A 25,270-nucleotide genomic window follows, 5' to 3' on the forward strand; every position below is an offset into this window, starting at 1 on the left:
CAGAATAAAAAGTATCAAAAAGGAAAGTTTAAGAGTAATCAGCTTCTTATATAGCAATCAAGATCAAGCTGCTGCAATTTTTCACATTTGTCAGACTCTTCTGCTGAGTCACACAGCTTTTTTTTCACCAATTTTTTTTCAAAAAACTTAGTGGACAATGCCGGTTCAGGGCCTTCTTGAATCAATCTCATCGCTGGGAGACAATGTCCCTCTTGCAGCTACACGGCTGGTATTTTCCTGTCAGTTAGACGGTCTCAGACAGTGTATGTATATTTTTATGAAATGCTATTAATGGTATTTATCTTGCGTTACTAATTTTCTATACAATAAAAAAAGTGCAATGTATGATGTGTGTCTGTACATGGTTTTCGCCTGACTCTTGAAAAGGAAATCTAAGAAACTTACTGGCAATGGTTGATTGTACAACCGAGTTTGCATGCAAGCTCTAATAGCTAGTATGCCTTACGTTAACACATGCATTGAGATTTTATATTGCTAGGGATACAACAAAAAAAAAAAAATAGAGAGAGAACGGAATAAATGATTAGACGTTTAAAAATAAGAGCAATTGTAAACTTGCTATCAATTAGTCTCTTAAGTTCAATGGCTGTCTTCTTCATCCGCTTCTTCTTCATCATCTTCATCATTTATATCTTCTGATTCAGCGTCCTCCTCCGATTCTTGTTTGGTTACCTTAGCACCTGTGTATTTGCTAGCGAACTCGGTTGCTGGGGATGGTTCTCTGATCAATAGCATCTTCTTTCTCTTTGGCTCAGGCAAATCATCACTCTGCTCTTCTTCATCTGAGGTTGCCGAAAGGGATCCCAATGCAATACTTCTTGGAATGTGCTTGTCTCCCAGCAGCTTTGAGTATAGCTTCCTTCCCAACGTCTTTCTCAATAGGATCTCCCTGACTTCGAAATACAGATCTCTTGACGCATTATTCAAGTTACCTTGGTTCTTCTTGAAGTACGATCTAAAATCACTGATGTGTTTCTTAAACTCCAGCTCATTTTTCTTCAACCATGACACGTTCAGTTCCTGTCTTGTAGCACCACGAGCAAAATTTCTCATCAAGTACTTGTCATAGTCTCTAATAATCTTGGTAATAATATCACTTGTAGATATACCGTCTGTACGCTGGGTAGTTAAAAACTTACCAAGCTCTTTGATTGGTTTATAGATATCGTCACTATCGCTACTAACATATGGAATGTCATCGTGAGCTACATAGTCGATCTTATGTTCGGCAAGGAACTCTGGTGTTACACACCATGGTGCATTTGGAACAACTTCGTCCACCCATTTACAATGCATTAGTGTCTCACAACGTTGCTTGTCAGTTAGGACAGTAAGACCCTTCAATTTGTGAGTAACCTCATCACTTGGAATACCACACACCAATTCAACATTAGGGAACGCCTTCTTACATTGTTCCAACTGTTTCATGTGTCCCAAATGGAACAGATCAAAGATACCATCCGCATATATACGAATAGGTCTATCCTTAGGAGGTATGTTAAGCCTAAAACCTTTAGGTCTGTATTTTCTTAGCTCTTCAGGAAGCTCAGCATCCAGCAATGCCTCCTTTTTCTCGAACTCCTGTTGTTCTTTACTAATTGGACGATGACGCTTAGCAGAAGGAGTAGCTATTTCCCTGTTCTCCTTCCCAGGGGTCTCTTCATGATCAGCACTGTCAGTAGTACTATCCTCATCGTCCTCTCTCTTACGCTTAGCTTTGAACAATTTTGTAAAGGAAGAGTTTGAGAGCCTTTTCTTCAAAGATGTAGTTCTAGATAGTTTGGCCATTGTATTTTTAAAAGCTGATCTACTCTATAATCCTAGTATTTCCTTACTATTAACGCACAACTACCAATCAATTTAAATTTTTTGGCCAGTGCCTCTTTTTAAAGTTATTATGTTCGCTCTACAGGTCTGATCCTAACTCTGATCTAAGTTTAAGGATAAGGTTTTCTCTATATTGGCTTCCGGTTCAACAAGGGAAACTGTGAGGTCCAATCACACAATCAAATATATCTTTATGCAGCACACAATTGCTTCTTTCGAGTTATATTTACTTCTCTCTGCTCGATCGTTAAGCCCACAAATTGGCAGCTTCACCGAATTTAGTTGACAATGACAATAATAGCTACGAGACTGGGATGAATTATATAGTTTCTTCTACATAAGAGCATTGCTTTTGACAATCTTAGATAACACCACACTACACATTAAGTGCAATTAATACAATACTTCTTTTTGCTCCAGTTTGCATCGAATTTTGAGCTATTTGACACAAAATATTTGTAAAAATACAACAAAGAGGTATCAGAGCATGGTTCCTGCCAAATGGGAATTTCAGTATTGCTTAACCAACACGCTTGATAAGATGGACACCACTGTCACTCTCCACAATATCACTTACTTCGTCAATCTTTAGTGCAAAAGCGGCCTTCTCAAAGCTAGGCTGCATTTCACCCCTGCCGAAGTAACCCAGATCACCACCACGCTTGAAAGATGAACAATCTGATCTCTCCTTGGCAATTGCCTCAAAACTGTGTTTCTTCTTCTGTTCTTGATCTTCCTCTAACCTGGCTTGGATCTCTTTCAACTCCTTTATAGCTTCCTCTTTGGTAATCGTTATCTTTTCTTGGCGGTGCGATGCTGGTCTCCTCGAATCCTTGTGCTTGATCAAGATATGCAGACAACGTACACGCAATGGGTGATCCTTCAGATAGCTTATAAATTGCTCATGATCAGTGCCCTCGGGCTCTTCCCACTGTGACTTCTTAGTTTCGGGATCGAAGAAGTACTCACGTTTCTTAGACTTACTGTATCTAACAGTCCATGGAGCTGGTAGCCCAGTACTAACCTCTTGTGTTTCAGACATCTATGATTGCTGTAGATTGCTTCCTAAGTGTCCTGATATACAATTGCTGACCTTATGGCTTCCTTTATCAGCCTCTACTATATGGCTCTGTCTCTCTTAAACTGCTAGAAATTGGGAATTTTGTTCGTCTTAGAGACTCCGAAAACACATAATGGAGAACCTTTGAATGATCTCTGTCATAGTTGGAGCTATGATGTGAACCAGTTTGGCGTCTTGAATATTATTTTATAAGTATAAAAGTACATAGAGACTATCTTAGAGTATCCTGCAAAAGTAGCGAGCCATCAAGTTTATAACTTGGCCCTCAAAATTGGCTCTGAATCATAGACTACAAAACCTTCTTGCGATACACTGGCTACTATTTCCCCTGTGGTGTCATAATAGTCACCTTGGACAAGGTGCTTGTCGAAATTTGACCTTGGGTTAGTTATCTCTGTGTATAACCACTCGTTTACGCTTGGCAATTGGTGGAAGTGGATTACATGGTCCAATGAGACACTAAATTTGTGACAATATAGTGGAAGTTTATGGAAGTAAGGAATGGTGAGAAGGATATAGGAGTCTGACAGGTAGGCAAATGCAACATAGTTGTAACGTGGATCGTTTGCTGGTGTAACCTTATCTGGTATCTTTCCATGGCCATGGAAATGGTGCTTCGAAGCATGCTGACTTTGAGCATCGCCGTCATCTTGTGAGAGCACTGGGTGACGGATCTTAACCACGTAGTCTAGATGGTCTGTGACCTTGGTAGAGTGGAAGAAATCTTTTGGGAACTTGTATTCCATAGGACCCTCGTCGAAGGACTCAATGTATTTGTTTAAAATGCTCACATTATTGAACTTCTCAGGTGCGATATTTTGAAACTTCACAAGATTACCCACAACTTCGTCCTTGAACAACTTACCAGCGTCAACAAGGTCCTCAATCTCTGGCTTGTTGCTCTCTTTCAAACGCTTAAGGTGGTGTAGCGAATCATGCTCTTGTGACTTCTTGACCGAAAACAGGATCATACTAGCAAACACGAGCTTTTCATGCTGATATGCTCTCACTTGTTTATGAATGAAGTTCTTACCGTTTCTGAGATCTTTCACTTCATATGTAATCATCGACCTCGGATCTCCACCATTGATGAAATAGCAATGCAGCGAGGTGGGATGGAAATTCACAGGCACTGTGTGCAAGGACGCAAGCAAAGACTGCGCCACTAACGTACCACCAAATGTACCACGGGCGCCAACTGGCGCACTGGGCAAGTATCTAGTAACAAACCTCGTCGACGTCACAGGCACCAGTTCTAGGATCTTCTCCAGACTATACTTCGCAAACGACATCTCTTGTAATTCTCTTTATCTTGCTGGTATGATCACGTTAGTCTTTTGCTCTCGCCTCACACTCAACAACACTTCCTGGCACTTTATATAGTTTATCCTCGAGGTCCAGACGGAGCCATCGCAATTCCCGAACCACCGCAAAGTAAACTCCACACACTTTTGAGTCGCAGGGGGACTCTCTTTTGACTAAACCTCCAACCCTTCGAGGTGAGATGACATCGAAGGATCGGGTTTAATCACTACTGCATATTTCTCAGTTCTCTCGTTAGATTATTGCATTCCCCTCACGCACTACTCCGCATATCCCTTATACCAGCCGGCTATTAACCTCGTTATGACCACCTATAACTCGATTTGCTAGCTACAGTTCAGCGTATTATCCTATCATCCTGGGAATACCAATTGTGTTAGGTTTAGCTCAGGGATAGTGCGAGCCCGCCACACAGTATTCAACATATCGAGTTGCCTCCTTAGCTTAGTGGTAGAGCGTTGCACTTGTAATGCAAAGGTCGCTAGTTCAATTCTGGCAGGTGGCAATTTCTCTCAACTTTTTTTTTCTTAGAAATTTACTGCAAAAATGCGTGTTGTACGCCACTTTCACTCAACTCGTTCAGAACTGTTAATGATAATAGCCACTGTGGCTGGTCGTGCTGCAGCTGTTCATTGCCAACTATCATAAACTAGCTAGTATATTAGACGCCTTGTCTCGCTGTAAGTGTATTATACGGTGACAAGACAGTATAGCTAGTGTGCTGGGTCTACATTATCTTTTTTTGGAAGGAGACGCCCCCACCCAGACTTTAGCAAGAAGTAGTTGTAAGTGCTACAGCGAATGGAATATATGCATCACAGAGGCAGAGGGGACTTGGAGTATTGATAAAGGTACAGATGTCTGATAGAGTTGACAGGAATAAGAAGATATTTGATCTTCGAAGGAGAAATTTTTCGAGGAATATGGTTATGAAGCTCGGGTTTTTGGGATACCTGATAATTATATTTAAGTACTTGAAATATGGTACAAACGTGTTAAGCTTACTGTTTAGGTGTGTGGTACAAGCGTTGCTCATATCGCCATTCCCAGATAAATCGTATTCGCAATGGCTGTTGGCCAGAAATGGCCTGCCGACTTCACTACAAGGGTCCATCCCAGGAGGATTTACCACAGCTGGTGCTAGTGGCAGTAACAATAGCGATAGTACACAGACAGACACTGGCGATTTCGCTCTAGAGGTGCTGAAACGCAAAATACGGGCTATCCTGTTCAATTGCGTGCTTACTATAAATATTCTGTATGTCGTATTTGCCATATTATTCCCAACCGACTTCTACATACCACAGGATGGCATCTATATTGACAAACAGAACGGCCATCAGAATATGCCATCACCTTTCAAGTATGGGAAATACATGCTAGAAGGTGAGAGGAAAGGTGGAATAACTTTTCAAGCAATCGGTGAAACACTGCCGTGTTCTAACTTATCTGGAAATTTGGGTGTTATCTTGTGCGAAGCCCTTATCCTTATTGCACAATTGTTGCTCTTTTGTGTAACTTGCATAAATTTTGCAGAACTAGGCTATGCTGATGATGACGAAAACGATGAATATTTTATAAATAATGATGGTTACGATGGAAATGTTCTCCTCACTACAATAAACTTGCATGAGGGTATCGATGTTATGCTTAATGAAAAACTCCCTATTACCGAAACACAAACTGTATAAATAACATAAAACAGAATAAACTAGACCTTGAAAAGCTAAGAAGCCATCTTATGGCCTTATAAGGAGATAGCTATATAATACATTCATCCATTCTTAAGTTTGTACATACACCCCCCATTATTTACTATGGCTTCATATTTTAATGATTTTAAAATCTAATATACATTAATAAGACAGTTTAGTCTTATTGACATGCTAATAATCAGTATAGAAACTCTGCTATAAATTATTTTTTTTCTTTATCTCTAACCAAGCCTCTTCTTATCTTCAATCTTGGTTCTAGTCATATTCCGGAAATTATCCATTGGGCTGAGGTATATACCTCGAAGATTGGAAGTGCCAATTTACTTATTGGGTAATTTGACATTTCTTCAAATACTCGGCCTTCTTCTTCAGGATATCAATGGACTTCAGCACTATATCTTCTGGTTGCATGGCACCTGTGCTCTCAACGTTAAAGACAAAATGGTCTCTGACTCTACCTAGTTTTACTTTACCTTCAAATTCTTCATGTCTTAGCACTTCTCTGGAAACTGTATCCTTTCTTGGGTCCAGCACGTATGCTTCACCATTCTCGTTGATGCCAATCACACCTTTAGGGAAACAGGCTTGGAATCTCTTGGCGGAATCGCCAGTAATGGGCTCTAGAATTTCGATGTGAGGTAGCAATCTATAAGAAGCAGTGGCAACTGGGGAGAATTTGGCGTGGTCCTTACCTTCACCCAGTATACAATGTGTGCTCAAACTGATTTCTTGACCAGGTCTTAGTTTAGCCAATAAGATATCTGGGTCACATGGGACCACTGGACAATCGGCGAAGGTTTCCACTTGGCTACTGTGAGGCTCAAATTTCAAGTCACGGGCGTAGACATGCGCATTGTTGTACAGGATCGTTGGATCAGTGCAGTCCTTTGGTGCATCTGGGTTTCTGGTACACTTGACATTCAAGGTCATAACAATGGTGTTCTTGTCATGGAATTCTAAGTTGTCTGGGTCAGAAGTGTCCAATCTCTCCAGCTTCTCTGGGTCCACCTTCAATGGCACAAGACCAATTCTGTGAGCCAACACTTCATCCTGTATCACAGAGGTGTTGTTCTGAATGTAAACGTACTCTGGGGCCACAGCTGGAACCTCAGCAATCATAATACGACGGAACGCATTGGCCAAAGACGTGTCAATACCAATCATATCGAAGTTCAACTCCCTCTCTTCATGGCTAGAGACCTGGATATCAAACGTCTCTCTAAACCTCTCCACATCCCAAGCATTGGCACCTTGAGAAGAGTACCCAGGGAAATCGGTAGACGCAGTGTTCGTCACACGGTTATACTCAATACCAACTATATTAGACATCGCAGAAATATCCTCGCTATTCGTTCTGGAGCTATTTCACCAACAAAAACAGCAATACCAGGCCTTTAAAACCACTATTTTAGAGATGAGCTCATCGCAAATTTTTTTTTTCAACCAATTTTTTTTCACTTTTTTCACTTCTGAACCGTCATAGAAAACGGACTGGATCAACATTTCCTATAAATAAAGCTTTTAAGAACAACAGAATCAACAATACCAACAACTCTAGCGGTTTGTAGGGCCTGGAAGGACAGTTTACTAGGCAGCGGAAGAGGTAAAGATGTTTAGACGCGAGAAGGAGGACGGTGTGGAGGATATCACGGGTAATATCAGCCAATTGGGGCTGAACGGGACGTTGTCGCCGGCTACTGGCAATACTCCGTTCAAGAAGTACGCGCCATCGACCCCTACGCAGTACAAGGAGAACCGGAGTGGTGCCTCACCTTACAGCACTTCGCCGACTAAGAGTATATTCAAGAAAGAGAAGCCCCGTGAGCGGATCATAAATTCACCAAAGAAGTTGCCACGTGATTTCCATAGGAAAGCTACTTCCAACAAGACGCAGAGGCTAGTTAGTGTGTGCCAGATGTACTTTCTAGACTACTACTGTGACATGTTTGACTATGTTATCAGCAGAAGACAGAGAACGAAGCAAATGATATCGAATATTCAGGAGTACAAGCAAAACCATACGATACCTGACGAGCAATTGAATGAGGAATGGAATAACTATTTGCAAAAGGAGCATGAAGTGTTGCGGAAGAGGAGGTTAAAGCCCAAGAACAAAGATTTTGAGATGATAACACAAGTCGGACAAGGTGGCTATGGTCAGGTTTACCTGGCTAGGAAAAGGGACACGAAGGAAGTTTGTGCTTTGAAGATATTAAATAAAAAACTACTGGTGAAACTGAATGAGACTAACCACATCTTGACCGAGAGGGATATATTGACTACAACAAGGTCAGAGTGGTTGGTGAAACTACTTTACGCTTTCCAGGATCCAGAGAGTTTATACCTGGCGATGGAGTTTGTGCCTGGTGGTGATTTCAGAACGTTGTTGATCAACACAAGAACATTACGTAGTCCACATGCCAGATTTTACATAAGTGAAATGTTTTGTGCTGTGAATGCACTTCATGAGTTAGGTTATACACATAGAGATTTGAAGCCAGAGAATTTTTTAATCGACGCAGAAGGTCACATAAAACTAACCGATTTTGGTCTTGCTGCAGGTACAGTCTCCAATGAAAGAATTGAAAGTATGAAGATAAGGTTAGAAGAGGTTAAGAATCTTGAATTTCCGGCATTCACTGAAAAGTCGATTGAAGATCGAAGAAAAATTTACCAAAATTTGAGGCAAAATGATATAAACTATGCCAACTCCATGGTAGGGTCTCCTGATTATATGGCTCTGGAAGTATTGGAAGGCAAAAAGTATGACTATACGGTCGATTACTGGTCCCTAGGCTGTATGCTATTTGAAGCATTAATAGGTTACACGCCATTCAGTGGATCTTCTACCAATGAGACATATGAAAATTTAAGACATTGGAAGCGTACTCTTAGAAGACCATTCTTAAATGATGGTAGATCAGCTATATCAGATCGTGCGTGGGAACTGATAACCAGACTGATTGCTGATCCAATCAACAGGCTAAGATCCTTTGAACATGTCAAAAGAATGAATTATTTCCATGAGATAAATTTTGATACTTTAAGACAATTGTCACCACCTTTCACCCCACAATTGGATAACGAAACTGATGCAGGCTACTTTGATGACTTCACAAATGAAGCTGACATGGCTAAATATGCCGATGTCTTTAAGAGACAGGATAAACTAGCTGCCATGGTCGATGATTCTGAGGTGGATTCAAAATTGATTGGCTTCACTTTCAGGCATAAGAATGGGAACACTGGATCTAGTGGGGTTCTATACAAAGGGCATGAAAACGCAAATCCATTTTCAACGTTTTATTGAAGTAACTAATTGCCAACATAGTTATCAATGAAAATTATCTCAATATAAATTTATTTTTGGGTTATTAATATCTTAATATCTTGCATTTCTATCAAAAGTGAAATTAAACATTTAAACAATACTATATAAACATCGATTAATAGGTTGGGCTTTACAGAATATTTATTAAAATATGTGATGCTTGATTAATACGTTTGTTTAGTCAAGACATCCCTCAGAATTCTTCTTCCTCATCTTCCATGTCTAGCTTTCTTTTACCAGCATTTCTAGTCATAGCAGCAATCTCACTAACAGCTGCCTGTTTTCTAACCTTTTTAGTCATTCTCTCCAGCTCTTCTTCAGCATTAGCCGCTTCTTGTTCGGCTGGTTGCATCACTAGTCTACGACCCAATAAATGGACACCTTGCAGTTGATCCATGGCATTTTCCGCTTCCTTTGGTAAAACAAACTCCACAAACGCAAAACCTCTTGCCGACTTGTCGAACTTCTTTGGAACTCTAACAGACTTTAGTTGACCAAATGAATTAAACAGTTCAAAGACATCCTTTCTAGTTGCCTCAAATGGCAAGTTCTTTACAATAATCTTACCATTCTTTGCTTTCTTTTTCTCTTGCGACCCTGCATTACCTTGTCTATGAGATAATTTTAATTGAATTTTGTGACCATCAATAACTGTGCCATCCATAGCAGAGATCACAGCTGTAGCTTGTTCCTTGGTTCTAAATTCAACAAACCCAAAACCCATTGACAAAACCTTGTTCTTCTGTTTAGGATCTGGTTTTGTCTTAACCTGAGCAACAACAAAACCGCTGAAGACCTTGAAGCGATCAGTAAGCTGTTGAGAAGTAGTTTTAAAGTTCAAATTCTTGATAAATATAGAAACTGTAGGGCCATCAACAACCTGTTCATCTTCATCTTCCTTATCTTCGGTCTTTTTGGAGGATACCGACTCTAACAAATCAGCAGATGATGGACCGGCCTCCTTTGCACTTTTTTCTTCGTCATGTTCCATTGCATCCTCGTTGGAAGCTGCCTTAGTAAAGCAGTCCTTAGGACCTTTTTCTAAATATATTACTGTACCTTTAAACCTTTTGAAAGCAAGTTTCGAAAATGCAGAGCGACCAGAGGCTATATCTCTAAACTGAACGATGGCAATAGTCCCAGCTGGTGGCATTAGCAATCTTTCTAGTTTACCAAAGGGAACAAATAATTCTCCCAGTTCTTCTCTAGTGGTACCGAACGGGAAATTCTTGACCAGAATAACACGATCATCACGTTGAGAAGGTGATTTCAGATTTGAAAACTTAGTTAGATCAACACCTTTTGTTTCAAAGTATTTCCTAACATCACCAATAACATGGGCTTCAGCTAAAGCTTGTTTTACAGCAGAATTTGAGTTTTCTGGGTCAATCAAGTCAGCTTTTTGAACACCAAGCTTAGCTGCAACACTACCTAATACTGCATCTTGGTTCATATACAAGGAGTTCCATGAAAATGTGGCTTTGGAAGCAGCTGCCTTTTTTTTCAGTTCACGTTGCTTCTTCAAAGGCATGTTTTTCAGATCGAACTCATCAAGACGATGATCTTTCATCTCGTCTGCGGCTAATATATGTAGAAGTCTACCTTGGAAAATTTGTTTATCCAACTCGATATAAGCTTGGACAGCTTCTTCAGGCTTTGCAAATAAAACATACGCAAACCCCTTTGAATTACCAGTTCTAGTATCTACTGCTACATGCACTTCTTTGAGCTCACCATATGGACTAAACAATTTTTTGAAGTCGTCTTCTGTAGAAGAGTATAGAATGTTACGCAGGAAAAGACGGCCTGTTTTCTGGATTTTGGCGATAGCCTGTTCTTCATCTGGAATTTCTTCTTGAAGTTCCTCTGCTGGTGTGGCTTGAGAGTTTTCTTCAGATTCTTTATCTTGAACATTTGTTGCAAACTCTTCTCCTACCTTTTCACCATTTTCTCTTATACGCACTCTGCGCTGTTTTATCCAATCCATATCTGATATTTCTTCATTTTTGGCAAGACCATCATCCTCCTTTGGTTCAGCAGAGGATTCTTCATTTTGCACTGGTAATTCAGATAAACTAATCATTTTCTCTTCTTCGTTACTCTCGTCTGAACCGGCCTTAGAGTCAGCGTTGTTAAAACTCATATATTCATCATCGCTGTCATTCTCATCTCCCTTCTTCATAGATAATGCATGCTTCAGTAGTGGATTAACGTTAGAAGATTCTTCATCATCCAGTTCTTGTTCTTCAGCCAGACCACTTTCTGGTTCAGCTGTCTCTGTAATCTTATCCCAGGAGCTAGTTTGTGCACTTGGCTTCATGGTTTCTATGAATTCTTTCAGTTGCTTATCCTTTTCGATCTCTGCATCAATATTTATCTTGCTCTTTGTGTCCTGCACCTTTAGTTTCTTGTTCTTTTCTTCAAGAAGCTTCTCTTCTTTCTCCCGCAGCCTCTTCAAGGCTTCTCTCTTCTTCTCCTTCATTGACTTCGGAACCCTTGGATCAGCAAAACTCTTGGCCATATCAACCTCAATCTTCGAAGTGTAGATAAAAGAACCGTCAAAGTAGTTCACCGCATCAAGGGCATCTTGCTCATTCTTGTAACCAATAAACGCAAATCTTCTACTCTTACCTTCCCTGTTCTTCAAAATACGTAAATCAGTGATCAGACCATCGACATTACTCGTCGCATGCGTGGTAATCAACCTCTTATTGAAATGTTTCTGTAGCTCTGGCTCAGTCAGATATATAGGCAGACCTTTCACAATAACTCTGGACATCCTGCGATATTTCGATACTTTTACTCCGCTGGATCAAGAACAATAAAATAACAATTTTTATACTGATTGCAACAAATTCTTATCGTGTCCTTCAACAAAAAAGAATACTCAAAGCAGAATATACCTTGCGATGAGCTTGAAATCACTTATATTCCCATACAAAAAGCTGTTTTAACTGGTTTTTTTTCCACTATGGAAGCCGATGGGCATCGCAACTTTTTTTTTTTTTTCAGAAATTTTCTGAAAATTTTCCATCTGCACCAATTGGGATACATAGATGTTACCCGGAGTCTAGCTTGGGGGAAAAGAATTTCAAGATTTCTATCCTTTTGGGGGTTACCCGGACTAGTGACCATATTGTCTCTCTCTGTCTCTGTGTGAATGTGAGTGTGAGTGTGACACTAGATCGTGTTTGACGTCATACTTAACCTCTAGTTTCTTTGTCAAGTTTTGTGGCTAGGGTTGTTTCTGTGTGTTCAGATGGCGAGTGTTCTTCTTCACAACTTTCGGCTACAGAACAATGGCAAGTAAACACTATCTGAGCTTAGTGGGGGGGTTGAATGAGAACTATTAGTGAGAACAGAAGCAGAGCAGAATTAAAATAGCGCAACTTCCTTCAATAGCTGGAGCACCTACGAGGAGAGGGATAGTGGGATGCACGTACTGTTCCTTTGTAGTGCTGTACCTCTAGTCCAAGTGTGTATTTGATTGCTGCAATTTTTTGCTCTTGATGCTGAATGTTTGGTGGAGGTTTCTCCCACTCCCACTCCCACTGTATCAAGTGCACTATGGGCGTGGGTTTCTTGTCTATGGGAAGTAGAGAAAAAAAAACTTGGTGTTGCATCTCCTACTATTCCGTTCTCGAGAGTACGTCCTGCTTCAATGGGCACAGAAAATGACGTATAGTTACGGACTATGTGTAAGTGATGGGGGGTGGAACAAATGACAAAAAAACAATCCACCAATTAGGAAATACCAGGAACCGAAATGATGCTTCCACATATAAAAACAATCCAGTATAGAGTTGTGAGGTGTAGGGTAGCGCGTTAATACGTTTGGAGAATTTGTAATTCTTATAAATTGTGATAAATTGCAGAAGTTGAATGACTTTTTTTTTTAAAACGGAAAGTGGGGAGCTATAGCTTTTAGTTTAGTTGTTTACGTCATAATTCACTCCAGAATAGCCTCAAAGTCTACCACGTATTTTCGCTTTGTTCGCAGTATTAGCATTGACCAAAAGTACTTGCATAACAATATATAAGCCCGAAGGTAAAACGTCATTGTTGAAACCCATTGTTGCGGACTTATAAAGCTTTTTGTTTGATTCACCGAAGATACAATTCAGTTTGGTGACAGTTCTTAAGCCATTCTTTCATCAAAAAAAAAGAAGCTAGACTAATAATGGACTTAAAGGATTTCTTAGTTGGTTATTTGGACATTCCAAGTCCGACAATTTTTGATGCGAAGGTCATCCCATTTTTGAGGGATTATAATATCGTTAAGTCTGAAGCGATTCTATCAAATTTACATTCCATAATCTATGTGGCATTGGGCTACCAGATGTGGTTTTTGGCTACACGGTGGCTGTTGTTTCCTCCTTTAACCAAGTGGAGACTCAGCCACTCAAAGGTTCCAAACGATGAGAAGAAAGCCAAGAAATTGAACATCGAGGCTGCCATTCATTTTGTTTCATTTTTACAGACTTTGGTAGTGGTGTATCTATCATTGATATTCTTGTGTGACGGAGACAAGACCTCAAATTACGACACGGTCAACGCCAGGATATTCGGACGTTCGAGGGACACCGAGATCATCACTGTGTATGCCATCGGCTATTTCGTGTGGGATGTTTACATTTCGGTGTTGCACTCGACTTTACCTTTTGTGCTCCATGGTATAATCTCCACTGTGGTGTTTACCATAGGCTTGAAGCCTTATATCCAATACTACGCGCCTGTGTTCCTCATGTTCGAGTTATCCAACCCATTTTTGAACCTGAGATGGTTCGGGCTGAAATACCTGCCAACGGAAAACCGTGTGTGTTCAATTGCCCTCCTGATAAACAACTTGCTGTTGCTGATCTTCTTCTTCAGTGCCAGAATCGCCTGGGGCTGGTACCAGATTGGCAAGCTGACCTGGGACTTCTACACAGTGCACACGGATCCAAGATTCCTGTGGCTGGACTCGAGTATCATTGTCGGTGGTAATCTCGTGCTCGATGTCCTCAATGCGATCTGGTTCGGAACAATGCTATCCGTGGCATTCAATGTTATAACAAAGAGAAAGAAGGATTGAATGTACCCCGCACATTTGTACTATTTATCTTGTTTTAAATCCTCACCATGTGATTATAGGTGGCATGAGGGAGCAAAAAAAAGAGGGGTATTCATTTGCCTATTGTCTTGTTTAAAAAAAAACAATCGAGGCATAAACTTTAAGACAGGACATTTCGAATCTCGAGCAGTGCCAAATAGAATAAAGTATAGTTTATTGTGTGTATTATGTTCAATTTTTTTGTTTATCTTTTAATTTTAATCTACAACTTGTGTCACCAACAAAAAGAACATTATGATAGACTAGGGTCAGGCATTTTGTCCTTGAACAGTTGCAAATGATAGATCTTTTGTCCCAGCAAGTCCCAGCAAGTCCCAGCTTCGTAAGGTGAAAAGACAACTTTATTAAAAAAAATGACTTGAATGGCTTACACGCTGGGCAAATGTTAATAAACCCGAGAACTAGGGATTATCGGGTCCAACTGTGCTATTCCCGCATCCTCGATGCCCAAACTATATGTGCCAGCGTAAGAAATGAGCGTAACAGTGCAAAAAAAAAGGTGTCAAAAGGGCAGCAAAAACATTTTAGACGGAACGCCTCTCTCTCTGCAAGGAATTTACCGTAACTTGGGTAAGAGGTATTTCAATCAATCTCTCAGAAAGGGGTGCATACCCTTACAATGCACGGCTGTACCCCTCGCTATTCCCGAGAGGAAAAATAAAACAATCTGGGGTAGGCGTAGAGAGTAGCGTACGGAGGCGAAGAAAGATGTAAGAATGTAATTCACAGTGCAAGATTGCGGGGGGGGGGATGGCCACAAGAGCTGAAAAAAGGGTCGATTATGTCAGGGCTGGAGACAGAGAAACGGCAGTGCAGAAAAGTGTATATTATTTAATGAGACACCGTAAATCATTATTTTCATTTATAGCCTATTATATTTTCATGGAAGAAAAAAGAAAACAAGATTTGGACCCTATCTCCCCTTTTCTTCTAACAAAACGATGTACGGGGAGAGGATAACGTACACGTTCCTGTCCAATCCTTCTCCAACTTTGTGTGCAGTTATCTGAGTGATCCATGGTTTCCCGACATTTCGGATGGACACTTATTAACTTGTGCTACGCTGGTTTGCTGTCAGATATCGTGCTTCCTCAGATCGCAATCAAAAAAATGGAAGAGGAAAGTGCAACGATTAGGACTGCAACTAAGGAACCAGCGTACAACAGGCTTGAAATTACTTAAAAGAGATCGGCTCTCTATAGCAGGACTATACCCGATCCACGCTCCATTCTAAGGTACCATTCCCCTTCCCCAATATCAGCGAGACTAGCAGAGATCTATTCCCCCATAGTAGAGGACGCTACTTCCAGTCTGTGCTCCCTTTCCACAGAAAGAGAGAGAGAGATACACACACAAGATAACAGGGATTAACACAGCGGGAATACGACAGGGCACCCAGAGAACAAGCGCACCGAACACCTTATCCCAATAAAGGCGATTACAACGATAAAATAATAAAAAAAAAATTAAAAAAAATCTGGGGTAAACAATTCTTCTACACAGGGGGCACCGTAGTGCCCCGGGGAGTATTGCCATTATAACACCGAATGCTAGGTGACAGGAAAAAAGCGCACAAATCCCAGCCTCCCCTTATCAGTTATCAGGACCTATATACACACACACACACACACAATGAGAGAAGGACAGGGCGAACCAATTGGGAGGGCATCCCCAGGAATATGAGCAATAAACGCGCACAGCCGTGTTTGTGAAATAGGGCTAACCCAGAAATAAGCGCAGGAGATCAAACAAAAGAGCGTAGGGATTAATTACGACATTACTTCATCAGTCTAACTGAGACGGCGGTCGCGCAAGATCCAGCGATAGGTGTTGTAGTGGAAATCTCGCCAAAAATTGAAAAAATTGGGGGCGAGGGGGGATAAAGGTTTGCCCTTCTAGAAGCTCTCAAATCTGGCTGTATTAATTGATAAAAATAATTATCTCAACCCCCGCCCCCGCACTCTTGGATTGTTTGAAGTTGAATTGGAATTTGAACTTGAACTTGAAGCGTAGAAGTTAGAGAGTGCGATAAATGAGTACAGTCAAATTGCGAATGTGCCACCAAAAAGACTTACGGAACGGGATTTCTTGTAAAACTTTACATCCCTATCGTTGCGTTGTTTAACCTTGGTTTATAGTGTTATTCCCGACTATTCGAGTTGCGAGGAAGAGGACAAATTACCTGGAGAGGACAAAGCAAGTCCATGACTGAAAAATAACTAAAATAATAATAAAATAAAATGTCTACCGAGATGTGGTACTGAATACTCTTGGATAATACGTATATTCTCCTTTTTCTGCTTAAACGCATAGTATTAACCCCTCATTAAAAAGACTCTTTCTAATATGCCTTAGGAGCCACATACGTAACTTTTGTCTTTATGACGCTCGCTGAATATCGCCGAGCCTCGAGCAAACTGCGCTGTCTGCAAAGAAGTGTAAATTTAAAAACAAAATCATAAGATTCCCCACAATATTTTTTTTTGTATAAATAAGGAACGAATTGATAATTGAAAATCATTTCTCTCTCTCTTTAATCATTATTCTTTATCCTCTTATAATAATAATAAAACCAAAACAGTTCATATTCAAATACTATGACTGAAACACAAACTGAATATTTTAACACAAGGCAAGTCAGTCTTGCTGACGACTTGCTAAAGCACACGACATCAATAGGATCAAAATTGACTAAAGTGGTCAGTCCCACCACGAAGGTTAAAGAGGACTCTTTGAAGCCAATGAAGACAATTTCAAACACTATCTCAAAGACCACATCAGCTACCACTGCTAACGACTCAAGCTTTGATGGATTCAACCCAAAGTACTTGAACTCGGAAAGTGTATACAGAGCCCAATCAAACTCGCAGAGCGGACCAGTGGTGTCACGCACAGAGGTTAACTCTCCTTACTACTTACCAGTCCCAGTGCCAGAAGCTGTCACTGACTCTGCTAATCCCGTGAGCAGCAGTGCAAAGGAGCAATACTTAAATGGTTACCACCACTCCCAGTACGTTAAGGAATACCCAACTGTGCTGCTGGCAGACAGGTTCAAAAAATGGAACAAAATTTTGAAGTACCTCATTTCTTACCTTCGCGAAGCCGCTTACGTCGAAGAGCATATCGCCAGATTACATGTAAAGCTAAAGAAGAAGGTGACTTTCCCATTCTTGACAGATTTGGACGATCACAACCAGCTTGTGGACCCATATCAGAAAAACTTGCCAACAAAGAGAACACAACCAATTACTCCAGCTGAAAAGAAAAGATTGGAAGCTGAGGCAGCACTAGCCGCTGCCACCACCACAGAAGAAACAACAGAAGAATTGGACTTTGATACAGAGCTAGAAGACGAAGTACCTGTTTCTTCTGACAATGATACTATGGCACCATCAGGCTTTTTGAAGTTCGGTTCAGGCTCAATACAGGATATTCAAGTTTTATTGAAGAAGTATCATGGTTCTATTGCAGGACAACAATTGAAAGTCTCCAGAGAAATAATGGAAAACGTCATTCCAAAACTAGAAGGTCTGGTAAAAGAGTTAAACAATAAGATAAGGGAAATCAAGAGTTTGGACGGTGATTTCAGAACTAATTTGATTGGTCAAATGAACCAAACCTCTAGATTAATTCAAAAGTATAACTCGGTTGTAAAGAAGCTAGCCAATGAAAAGTCTGATGCTACTACCACTATTCAACCAAAGTGTGACCCATACTTGGTAAAAATTCAATTGGAAACACAATTGAAGAAACAGTTAGCCGAAGAAAAATATCTAATGGAAGCATTCGTTAACTTGCAGAGCTCCGGTCTTGACCTGGAAAGAATTGTCTACACAAAAATTCAAAGTGCACTTGAAAACTATACCGCTTTGATTGATTCTGAAGCACGTTTGATTTTAAAGAACCTATGCCAAGAATTACAACAGGGTATGCTATCCAAGCCAGCTAATTATGAATGGGATCAATTCATTACTCATCATACCAACTGTATGTTGAATTGGACCTCCACCCAACCAAAGCCGGTTCCAAGAGAACTATCTGACATTGTATACCAGAACATGAAGGCACCTCAGTCTAAGTGCATCAGGAAGGGTTACATGTACTATGGTTCAGGCAAAGATGTTAAGAAGTATAGCAAAGGCTACTTCATTTTAACTTCCCATTATCTGCATGAATTCAAAGATAGCGATTTCTCTAAGGAGATGAAAGGTTCAACTGATGCCAGTAACAACTTCTGTCACATGGCTATTAGTTTGGTCAACTTGATTCCTGAAAAGAGTTTCTCATTGAGCGATATTGATATCGAAGAGATCACAGACACCGAAATGGTATTCACTGCTAGATCATTGAAGAGCACCAAACCTAGAAGCAGTCCTTCTCCAGCCCCAATTCCAGCTCCTGAACACAAGTCTAGATCGCCATCGATTACCGCAGCTGTTCCAAAGTTCCTAAGAGGTGGCCCAAGTAGATCCACTAAGACCAGATCAAATAGCGGTGCTAACAGACAAACCTTATTTGCTGAACCATCTCTAAGCGAGCCATTACGTGAAATTGGTGAAAGAACAACATGGCACTTAAGACTTTCCTTGGGTGATTATGATGAAGAATACAAGAAGCAATTTAAGAAGTGGAGCTCTGATTTCAAGGCCCTTGCTGACTTCAACCATTCATATCACAGAAATTCGTTCATAAATGAGCGTGCAGAAAGTGCAACAAGAAGAGCAAGTAAAACTGCTGGGCCAGGCGAGTTCAATAAGCAAAACAGTGACTCTTCTCGTGGATCATCTGATAGCACCATTGTGCAAGATAGTGGACGCTCAGACTCTAAGATTGGTAATATTGTTGGTCTAGATGAGGACGGAAACTTGATTGCTTCGGATGGTAGAAAGTACTCTGTCAGTCCACAATTGCAAAGACAGGGATCATCTGGATTAACTTCCCCATCCAGCCAACCAGGCAGTCCGTTGGGTGATGGATCGACCACTCAGTATAGAGACCGTGTTCTTTCTTTACCAACCAATAAAAGACAAGATAGTACTACCATTGAGGGCGTAATGGCTGATTCAAAGAAATCCCCTAATACCTCATCTAGAGGTAGTGTCTCTTATGTGACTAGCAGCAAAGTCACTCGTACTTCTAGTTTACCAGTTAATGACAAGGACGCTGCTAGCCCTGCAGATGTCCCAAGAAGTTCGCAAATGAGAGACCAACTAAAGTCGACTATTGATACCATAGATGAATCAAATCAAGAGAATTCAGCATCATCGACCATGAAGCTATCAAAGTCGATGTACTCATAAATGGCATTAACGCATGAACTATAAGTATCTTGTCTAAAAGTACATGTTTGGCGTTACCAAACATTGATTGATATATGGGATGAGACACATGCATCTCATTTCCACATTTGTTATTAAATATTCCATAACGTTTTCTTTTCAGTTTTATTCATATTCAAACCTACGCATCCTTACATGCATTTTAAATATTCTTACTTTTTTACCTTGTTTACAGATTTTATATTTATAAAATGAAATATCCTTTGATATACTCTGTGACTGAATGTCTAAAATGGTACTGAGATGAATACTTTACATGCTATCTGATCGATCTTCTCAGTTCAAGGCCCCCCTCTATCTCATCGCCTTTTGAAACTTTCTTGCCTGAAAATAGATGGACCTGATTCAATTCGCGATGACATAGAAATAGATGAGCCTAGGAATTTGATCACAGTGACGAATATACGTTATAGTATGTCGCAGCTTACTTCTATTTTGTTTACGTATAGTATTTGCTTACTTACAAGTAGTTGTATACATCTTTACAGTCTTTAGAGTATTCAAGACTCAGTTTATTACAATTTTGTAAAATTTTGGTCTTTTGTTTGTATAAGTTATTATATATATTTAAAACTCCGTTATAAAAAAATAGTTGAATAACAGACTACTTGTCGCCAAACAGCAAACATTCCGAGGGTTACTTATTTAGATGCATTGTATCACTATATGCCGTACAATGCTCCCAAAACTAAATCCATTTGCCAAGTGACAATTTAATGGAATCAATCCAAATTTGTGTCCAAATAATGTATGCCTTGCATCCAAAGACCAGCAGTGCTGCAGTACAGGAATATGCTCCAATTGCAGTACAAAACACAACAAAAGCAGCAGTTCTCCCCAAAAGTAAAGCCATTGTTTTGATGTATGCATCTTGCCACAAATGTTCTGTTTCCATTTCTTCACGCCTTTGTTTCTCACACTCGGGACACAGTTCATAACCCAACTGATTGACAACCAGAGCTTGCTCTGTACTATCATTGTTATTAATGGTTGGTAAGATACCTAGCAGTGACTCAAAATTGTTTGTCTCAAAAATGGCAATAATCTTGATGGCTGTAAGCAAGGTGACTTTAGATTCCTCAATGATTTGTATTAGCTCAGTAAGCATCAAGTTAGGGTCTTCGTTCCCCTTTTGGGTCATGTAGCTCAAGAAACTGGACCTGAATAGCAAATGTCTCAGGTAAAATATTGTGTTGGCCCTGACAGTGCTTGCATAAAGCTTTTTCCTCATCCAAGATGCATTGTCCAACTTCTCAGTCAAATTTTGGGCTCCTTTAATAAAGTCCTCCAAAGAGTCTCTTATTTTCCAGATATCTGAGTCATTGTAGTCTTCGAGTTCTGGTAGTAGCAATACTAAATTGACTTCATGCATATTACTGATACTGTTGACCAAGTATTGCAAGTAGTTTGGTTGAACAGTTTCAATGGGCAAGTCACTCCTAAAGTTTGCATGCTTACCAGTAATAATAGACAGTTTCAACTTGGCCTTGTCCATCCATGAAGTTGCGATGGCTCCCTCAATTCTGGAGACCACTCTCAATTTGGCGGCCTCATCAGTGATCAAGGTGGCATTGCAACTGAATAAAATCAAAAGTAAAATGACGAGAGTGCTAACGATCTTAGAGTTCATTATTAGCGCTTAGTCTTGTGATTATTTTTGTTGGATAAAATATATTTATCCAATAAATGTATTATAAATGACGCTTAACAATACCACGTAAATGTATTTACATTAAGAAGGAAAACTCGAAAAGAAGTCCAAGACTGGGAAACTCGAGGCCTATTTATACGTTTTGAAAGAAATAAGCAATGTAAAATGGTCTACAATTCAGTAAAATCGCTATCTGTACAGTTGCCATAGCCATTCATAATAATTGAAATACTTGATTCTTGCTATGCGCTATCGATTGCTAAAATATTGATTTCGGACTGTCATACGGGCGAAATAGTGGCTGAGATTGGAATGCCACAAACTCCGGGGTAATGAGGGAAGGAATTCAAACGATTTCTTATGTTTTAATCCTAGCCAGTATTAATACCTACTAAGTTGAATGAAATAGCAAAATTGAGTGAGGAGAAAAAAAAGTGGAATTAATGGGGGGAAGGTATAAACCCTACGTAATTACAGAGTTAGTCATATTATATAACTAGGAGGCCGACTTCAATTTGAATAGGCTAACCATACACCAAGACCTACTAAATCCAAACACCTCAAAGGAGAAAACCTGCTAAAATAAAAAATGTAATAAATGTATAATAAAAAAAAAAGATTAACGTTTAATCAATTTATATTTTGCGGGTTTAATCGTGCTTCAAAGTTTCAGTGAAGACAGCGGATGGCTTGGTGGAAGACTTAGCAGCCTTCTTGGAGCCCAACTTTTCGGCAGCGAAGACCTTAGCGTATGGGTTCAATCTCAACAAGACTTGCTTGTTCTTCAATGGGTTCTTCTTCAAAACGTGAGTACGCTTTTGAGATGGTTGACCAGCTGGTCTGACAGCAGCTTGAATTTCAGAGGAGTTGATGATTCTGGTGATGTCAGTGGTGGCAACAATGTTGGATGGCAAAGAGTAACCAGTCTTGGAGGAGGCAACGGTTTCGGAACCCCAGACTTGGTCCAACTTAGCGAAAGCAGCTTCAGTCCAGATAACGAATCTACCCAAGTGAGCACCTGGAGCCAATTGCAACAAGTTCAAAGCGGTAACTGGAACAGTTTCGACACCTGGAACGTTTCTCAAGGCCTTGACGATACCGTTGTCTTCAGCGTAGACAACCAATGGACCTCTTCTTTGAGTCCATCTTCTGTTTCTGTACTTACCCTTACCGGCTCTCATCTTCTTGGACTTGATGACCTTCAACAAGTCAGCACCAGCACCGACGGCCTTCAAAGCAGCAACAGCCTCCTTGGTCTTCTTGATGGATTCCAAGTCCTTGGAAACAACCAATGGAATTTCTGGAATCTTTTCAACTCTGTGACCTCTAGCCAAGACCAAAGAAGCGACAGCGGAAGCAGCAATGGCAGAAGCGGTAGCGTAACGCTTCTCGTTTTGGTTAACCTTGACGTTCCACTTTCTCCAGGTCTTAGTTGGAGCGAACATACGACCACCACGACACATGTTACCGAAAGCAGCTTGACCAGATCTGTGGGTACCACCACCACCAACTCTTGGAATACGGGCAACAGCACGACCAGTACCCCAGGATTCGGCAGAAGTTTGGTGACCAGCCTTCTCGGAAACAGCGTAAGCTTGTCTCTTGTTCTTGTTAACAGAGACAAAGACACTGTGGACCAAGTCTGGACGGATTGGAGCAGCAAAGACAGCTGGCAATGGGACAGATGAAGAGGTAGCTTCACCAGTCAAAGATTGAACGGTAACTTGTGGACGAGACATCGTTTATTCTATGATATGCACTTTAGACAGGCAATGTTATAAGAATACAAGAAATGAAATCAAAATAAAAACTCTCGAAAACTTCCTGAAAACAACTTCTGCCCGCTTTATATACTTTTCGCCTTGAAGCTCATCGATTTTTGAAAAATTTTTTTTCAAAAAAAATTTTTCATATAATACTGTACGTACTTTATCATGTGATATATGCCGTTGCTATACGTTATGGTAGTTGCTGTTGGGTATTTAAGTGGTACTCGTTACTCAATGCTATTAGCTATTTAGTGCTACTTGTTACTCAATGCTATTCTACATGTAGTTATGTGTAGTTGTCTATGCATCTCTGAAGTATTTGTCTTTCCTGCATCAGCAGTGTCCATGCTGCTTTGTGCTCTGGGCTTTGTTGTGTTGCGTTCTTGTGTAGTGGTTTTTTGTCCAGCAGTTTCAACTTCTGTTGTGCTAGTGACAGTAATAGAGTTCTGGCGTCCTGTGTCTTGCCCAGCTGGTTGTACTTCTTCTCGTCGGGGTATTTCATGAACTTCTTCCAGTGCAATTGGTCCATCGAGAGCAACTTACATAGAACAATCAGAGTCTGCGAAGGCTCTCCATCGCTCGTAATCAATATGTCCGACAGCCAGCTGGTTTCTTCTTCTTCTTCTTCTTCTTCTTCTTCTCCTCCTTCTTCTTCATCATCATCCTCTTTCATCCACTCTTGCAATAGTTTATAGCCAGTCTCTTTGAACCATTCTGTAACATGCTTGAGTTTATGCTTCCGGCTGTGATCGGTCAGAATGGTACCTAGATGCACCACGTCATTGCTGTTACCTTCAACACAGAACCCGTACCTCACCAGTAGCAATGGGTTTGACAGTTCTCCGTATGTGTTAAAGATCTCTTCGCCTTGCTTAACGGGACTCATTAGTCTCATCTCTACACACTCATCGTCTTCTAGCTCTTCATTTTTAACTCGAGGCTCCACTAGATCCTCTTCTTGCTCGTCGTCTATCTCTTTGACCAACTCCATGGTCAATCCTTTACCGTTTACCTTATCTTTTCCGTCGTCCTCATCCTCATCTTCCTCATCTTCTTCATCTTCCTCATCTTCCTCATCTTCTTCATCTGATTCATTGTGTCTGCACCCAAAAAACTCTCCGCATTGGTCACACACATCATATATTGTCCTGAACTGCAAATGAGGGGACTCGCTGTGGTGGTTGAACAAGTCTGCGATGGGTACAAGCGCGGTCTCGTGGAACGCATCGATCTCGAACCCTCTCGATGATATGGCGTACGCTACCGCCACGAACCTTCTCAGTTTCTGATCTATCTCCTCCGGCGAGTTATCCTGCACATCGAAGTAGCCTCGTGGAACCTCCAGTCCCAGCTCGTCATGCCATTTCCTCGCCAGATCAACAGCAATCTCAAACCCTTCGACCAGCTCGTCCTGGGGCTCAAGCGCCCCATACAAACAGTCAATTGTCGTGTCCCTAATCAACCGCTTCAACTCTTCATCCCAGTAGAACGGCGGCAGTATGTTCTCATCAACCCGAATGCTCTTCAGATACTTAGTCCAGTGGCTCCTCGCCTTGAACACTGTGGTCTCGTATATGAACGCGATGTTCAGCGCAAGCACCCCGTCGATCTGCTCTTCGACAAGCAGATTCGCCACGGAGCTATTTGACGCAGAGAATATAGAGCTCTTGTGCAACTTCAATAAGGGCACCGACTCGTTAATGTCCTGCTTAGCGAACACACCCACTCCGCCTAAACCCGACACCTTGACCTCGCATCGCTGATCCCATAGACCCTTCGACTCCCGGACAAACTCCAGAATATCCCTGATATCACCTTCCTGAGTCACAGACATTGGCTTGTAGGGCACACACGGTAGGGCTACCCTTCCAAATACCTCCATTCAGAGGACTATTTGCGATGCGATGAGCTGCACAATTTATATTCTAAGCTGCGAGGAAAAGTGAAAAATTTCAGCGATGAGCTGCCAAATGTGGTGGGTCTTGAAGAATAGTCATCGGTGTATATGAGCCTGATCTGATATTTGCTGCTTTGTACTGATGGATATTCTTGCTGGGTGTTGAGTGGTTACAAGAGATTCCTTATTTTAATACCTTGGAG

The 25,270-nt window shown here is 40.8% G+C and overlaps 12 protein-coding genes and 1 non-coding gene across 13 annotated transcripts; 5 read left to right on the top strand and 8 right to left on the bottom strand.

The window, feature by feature from the left end:
• Positions 1 to 600: 600 nt before the first annotated feature.
• PCT1 (choline-phosphate cytidylyltransferase) lies at positions 601 to 1,809 on the bottom strand (the record flags this gene model as incomplete). The annotated part of the gene is made up of 1 exon (XM_445145.1): positions 601 to 1,809. The coding sequence occupies one exon, from the start codon at positions 1,807 to 1,809 to the stop codon at positions 601 to 603; it is 1,209 nt and encodes a 402-aa protein (XP_445145.1).
• Positions 1,810 to 2,368: 559 nt separating this feature from the next.
• On the bottom strand, positions 2,369 to 2,890 carry ESS1 (peptidylprolyl isomerase ESS1; the record flags this gene model as incomplete). Its single annotated transcript, XM_445146.1, has 1 exon — positions 2,369 to 2,890. The coding sequence occupies one exon, from the start codon at positions 2,888 to 2,890 to the stop codon at positions 2,369 to 2,371; it is 522 nt and encodes a 173-aa protein (XP_445146.1).
• A 290-nt stretch (positions 2,891 to 3,180) lies between these two features.
• TES1 (palmitoyl-CoA hydrolase) lies at positions 3,181 to 4,221 on the bottom strand (the record flags this gene model as incomplete). The annotated part of the gene is made up of 1 exon (XM_445147.1): positions 3,181 to 4,221. One exon carries the CDS (start codon positions 4,219 to 4,221, stop codon positions 3,181 to 3,183), a length of 1,041 nt encoding a protein of 346 aa, XP_445147.1.
• Positions 4,222 to 4,685: 464 nt separating this feature from the next.
• Positions 4,686 to 4,757, top strand: tT(UGU)1. Its single transcript has one exon. It is a non-coding gene; the product is annotated as a tRNA-Thr (tRNA).
• Positions 4,758 to 5,109: 352 nt separating this feature from the next.
• On the top strand, positions 5,110 to 5,943 carry GLD1 (Gld1p; the record flags this gene model as incomplete). The annotated part of the gene is made up of 1 exon (XM_445148.1): positions 5,110 to 5,943. The coding sequence occupies one exon, from the start codon at positions 5,110 to 5,112 to the stop codon at positions 5,941 to 5,943; it is 834 nt and encodes a 277-aa protein (XP_445148.1).
• A 348-nt stretch (positions 5,944 to 6,291) lies between these two features.
• Positions 6,292 to 7,296, bottom strand: RPC40 (DNA-directed RNA polymerase core subunit RPC40; the record flags this gene model as incomplete). The annotated part of the gene is made up of 1 exon (XM_445149.1): positions 6,292 to 7,296. The coding sequence occupies one exon, from the start codon at positions 7,294 to 7,296 to the stop codon at positions 6,292 to 6,294; it is 1,005 nt and encodes a 334-aa protein (XP_445149.1).
• A 280-nt stretch (positions 7,297 to 7,576) lies between these two features.
• Positions 7,577 to 9,277, top strand: DBF20 (serine/threonine-protein kinase DBF20; the record flags this gene model as incomplete). Its single annotated transcript, XM_445150.1, has 1 exon — positions 7,577 to 9,277. One exon carries the CDS (start codon positions 7,577 to 7,579, stop codon positions 9,275 to 9,277), a length of 1,701 nt encoding a protein of 566 aa, XP_445150.1.
• A 214-nt stretch (positions 9,278 to 9,491) lies between these two features.
• On the bottom strand, positions 9,492 to 12,077 carry MRD1 (RNA-binding ribosome biosynthesis protein MRD1; the record flags this gene model as incomplete). Its single annotated transcript, XM_445151.1, has 1 exon — positions 9,492 to 12,077. The coding sequence occupies one exon, from the start codon at positions 12,075 to 12,077 to the stop codon at positions 9,492 to 9,494; it is 2,586 nt and encodes an 861-aa protein (XP_445151.1).
• A 1,401-nt stretch (positions 12,078 to 13,478) lies between these two features.
• On the top strand, positions 13,479 to 14,372 carry ALE2 (Ale2p; the record flags this gene model as incomplete). Its single annotated transcript, XM_445152.1, has 1 exon — positions 13,479 to 14,372. The coding sequence occupies one exon, from the start codon at positions 13,479 to 13,481 to the stop codon at positions 14,370 to 14,372; it is 894 nt and encodes a 297-aa protein (XP_445152.1).
• A 2,636-nt stretch (positions 14,373 to 17,008) lies between these two features.
• Positions 17,009 to 19,711, top strand: GVI51_B04147 (uncharacterized protein; the record flags this gene model as incomplete). The annotated part of the gene is made up of 1 exon (XM_445153.1): positions 17,009 to 19,711. One exon carries the CDS (start codon positions 17,009 to 17,011, stop codon positions 19,709 to 19,711), a length of 2,703 nt encoding a protein of 900 aa, XP_445153.1.
• A 727-nt stretch (positions 19,712 to 20,438) lies between these two features.
• Positions 20,439 to 21,380, bottom strand: SCP120 (the record flags this gene model as incomplete). Its single annotated transcript, XM_445154.1, has 1 exon — positions 20,439 to 21,380. The coding sequence occupies one exon, from the start codon at positions 21,378 to 21,380 to the stop codon at positions 20,439 to 20,441; it is 942 nt and encodes a 313-aa protein (XP_445154.1).
• Positions 21,381 to 22,051: 671 nt separating this feature from the next.
• Positions 22,052 to 23,140, bottom strand: RPL4A (60S ribosomal protein uL4; the record flags this gene model as incomplete). The annotated part of the gene is made up of 1 exon (XM_445155.1): positions 22,052 to 23,140. One exon carries the CDS (start codon positions 23,138 to 23,140, stop codon positions 22,052 to 22,054), a length of 1,089 nt encoding a protein of 362 aa, XP_445155.1.
• A 316-nt stretch (positions 23,141 to 23,456) lies between these two features.
• On the bottom strand, positions 23,457 to 25,052 carry RKM3 (protein-lysine N-methyltransferase; the record flags this gene model as incomplete). The annotated part of the gene is made up of 1 exon (XM_445156.1): positions 23,457 to 25,052. The coding sequence occupies one exon, from the start codon at positions 25,050 to 25,052 to the stop codon at positions 23,457 to 23,459; it is 1,596 nt and encodes a 531-aa protein (XP_445156.1).
• Between the last annotated feature and the right edge of the window lie 218 nt (positions 25,053 to 25,270).

This window comes from Nakaseomyces glabratus, chromosome B (genome assembly GCF_010111755.1).
Source record: "Nakaseomyces glabratus chromosome B, complete sequence".
NCBI classification, from domain to species: Eukaryota; Fungi; Ascomycota; class Saccharomycetes; order Saccharomycetales; family Saccharomycetaceae; genus Nakaseomyces; species Nakaseomyces glabratus.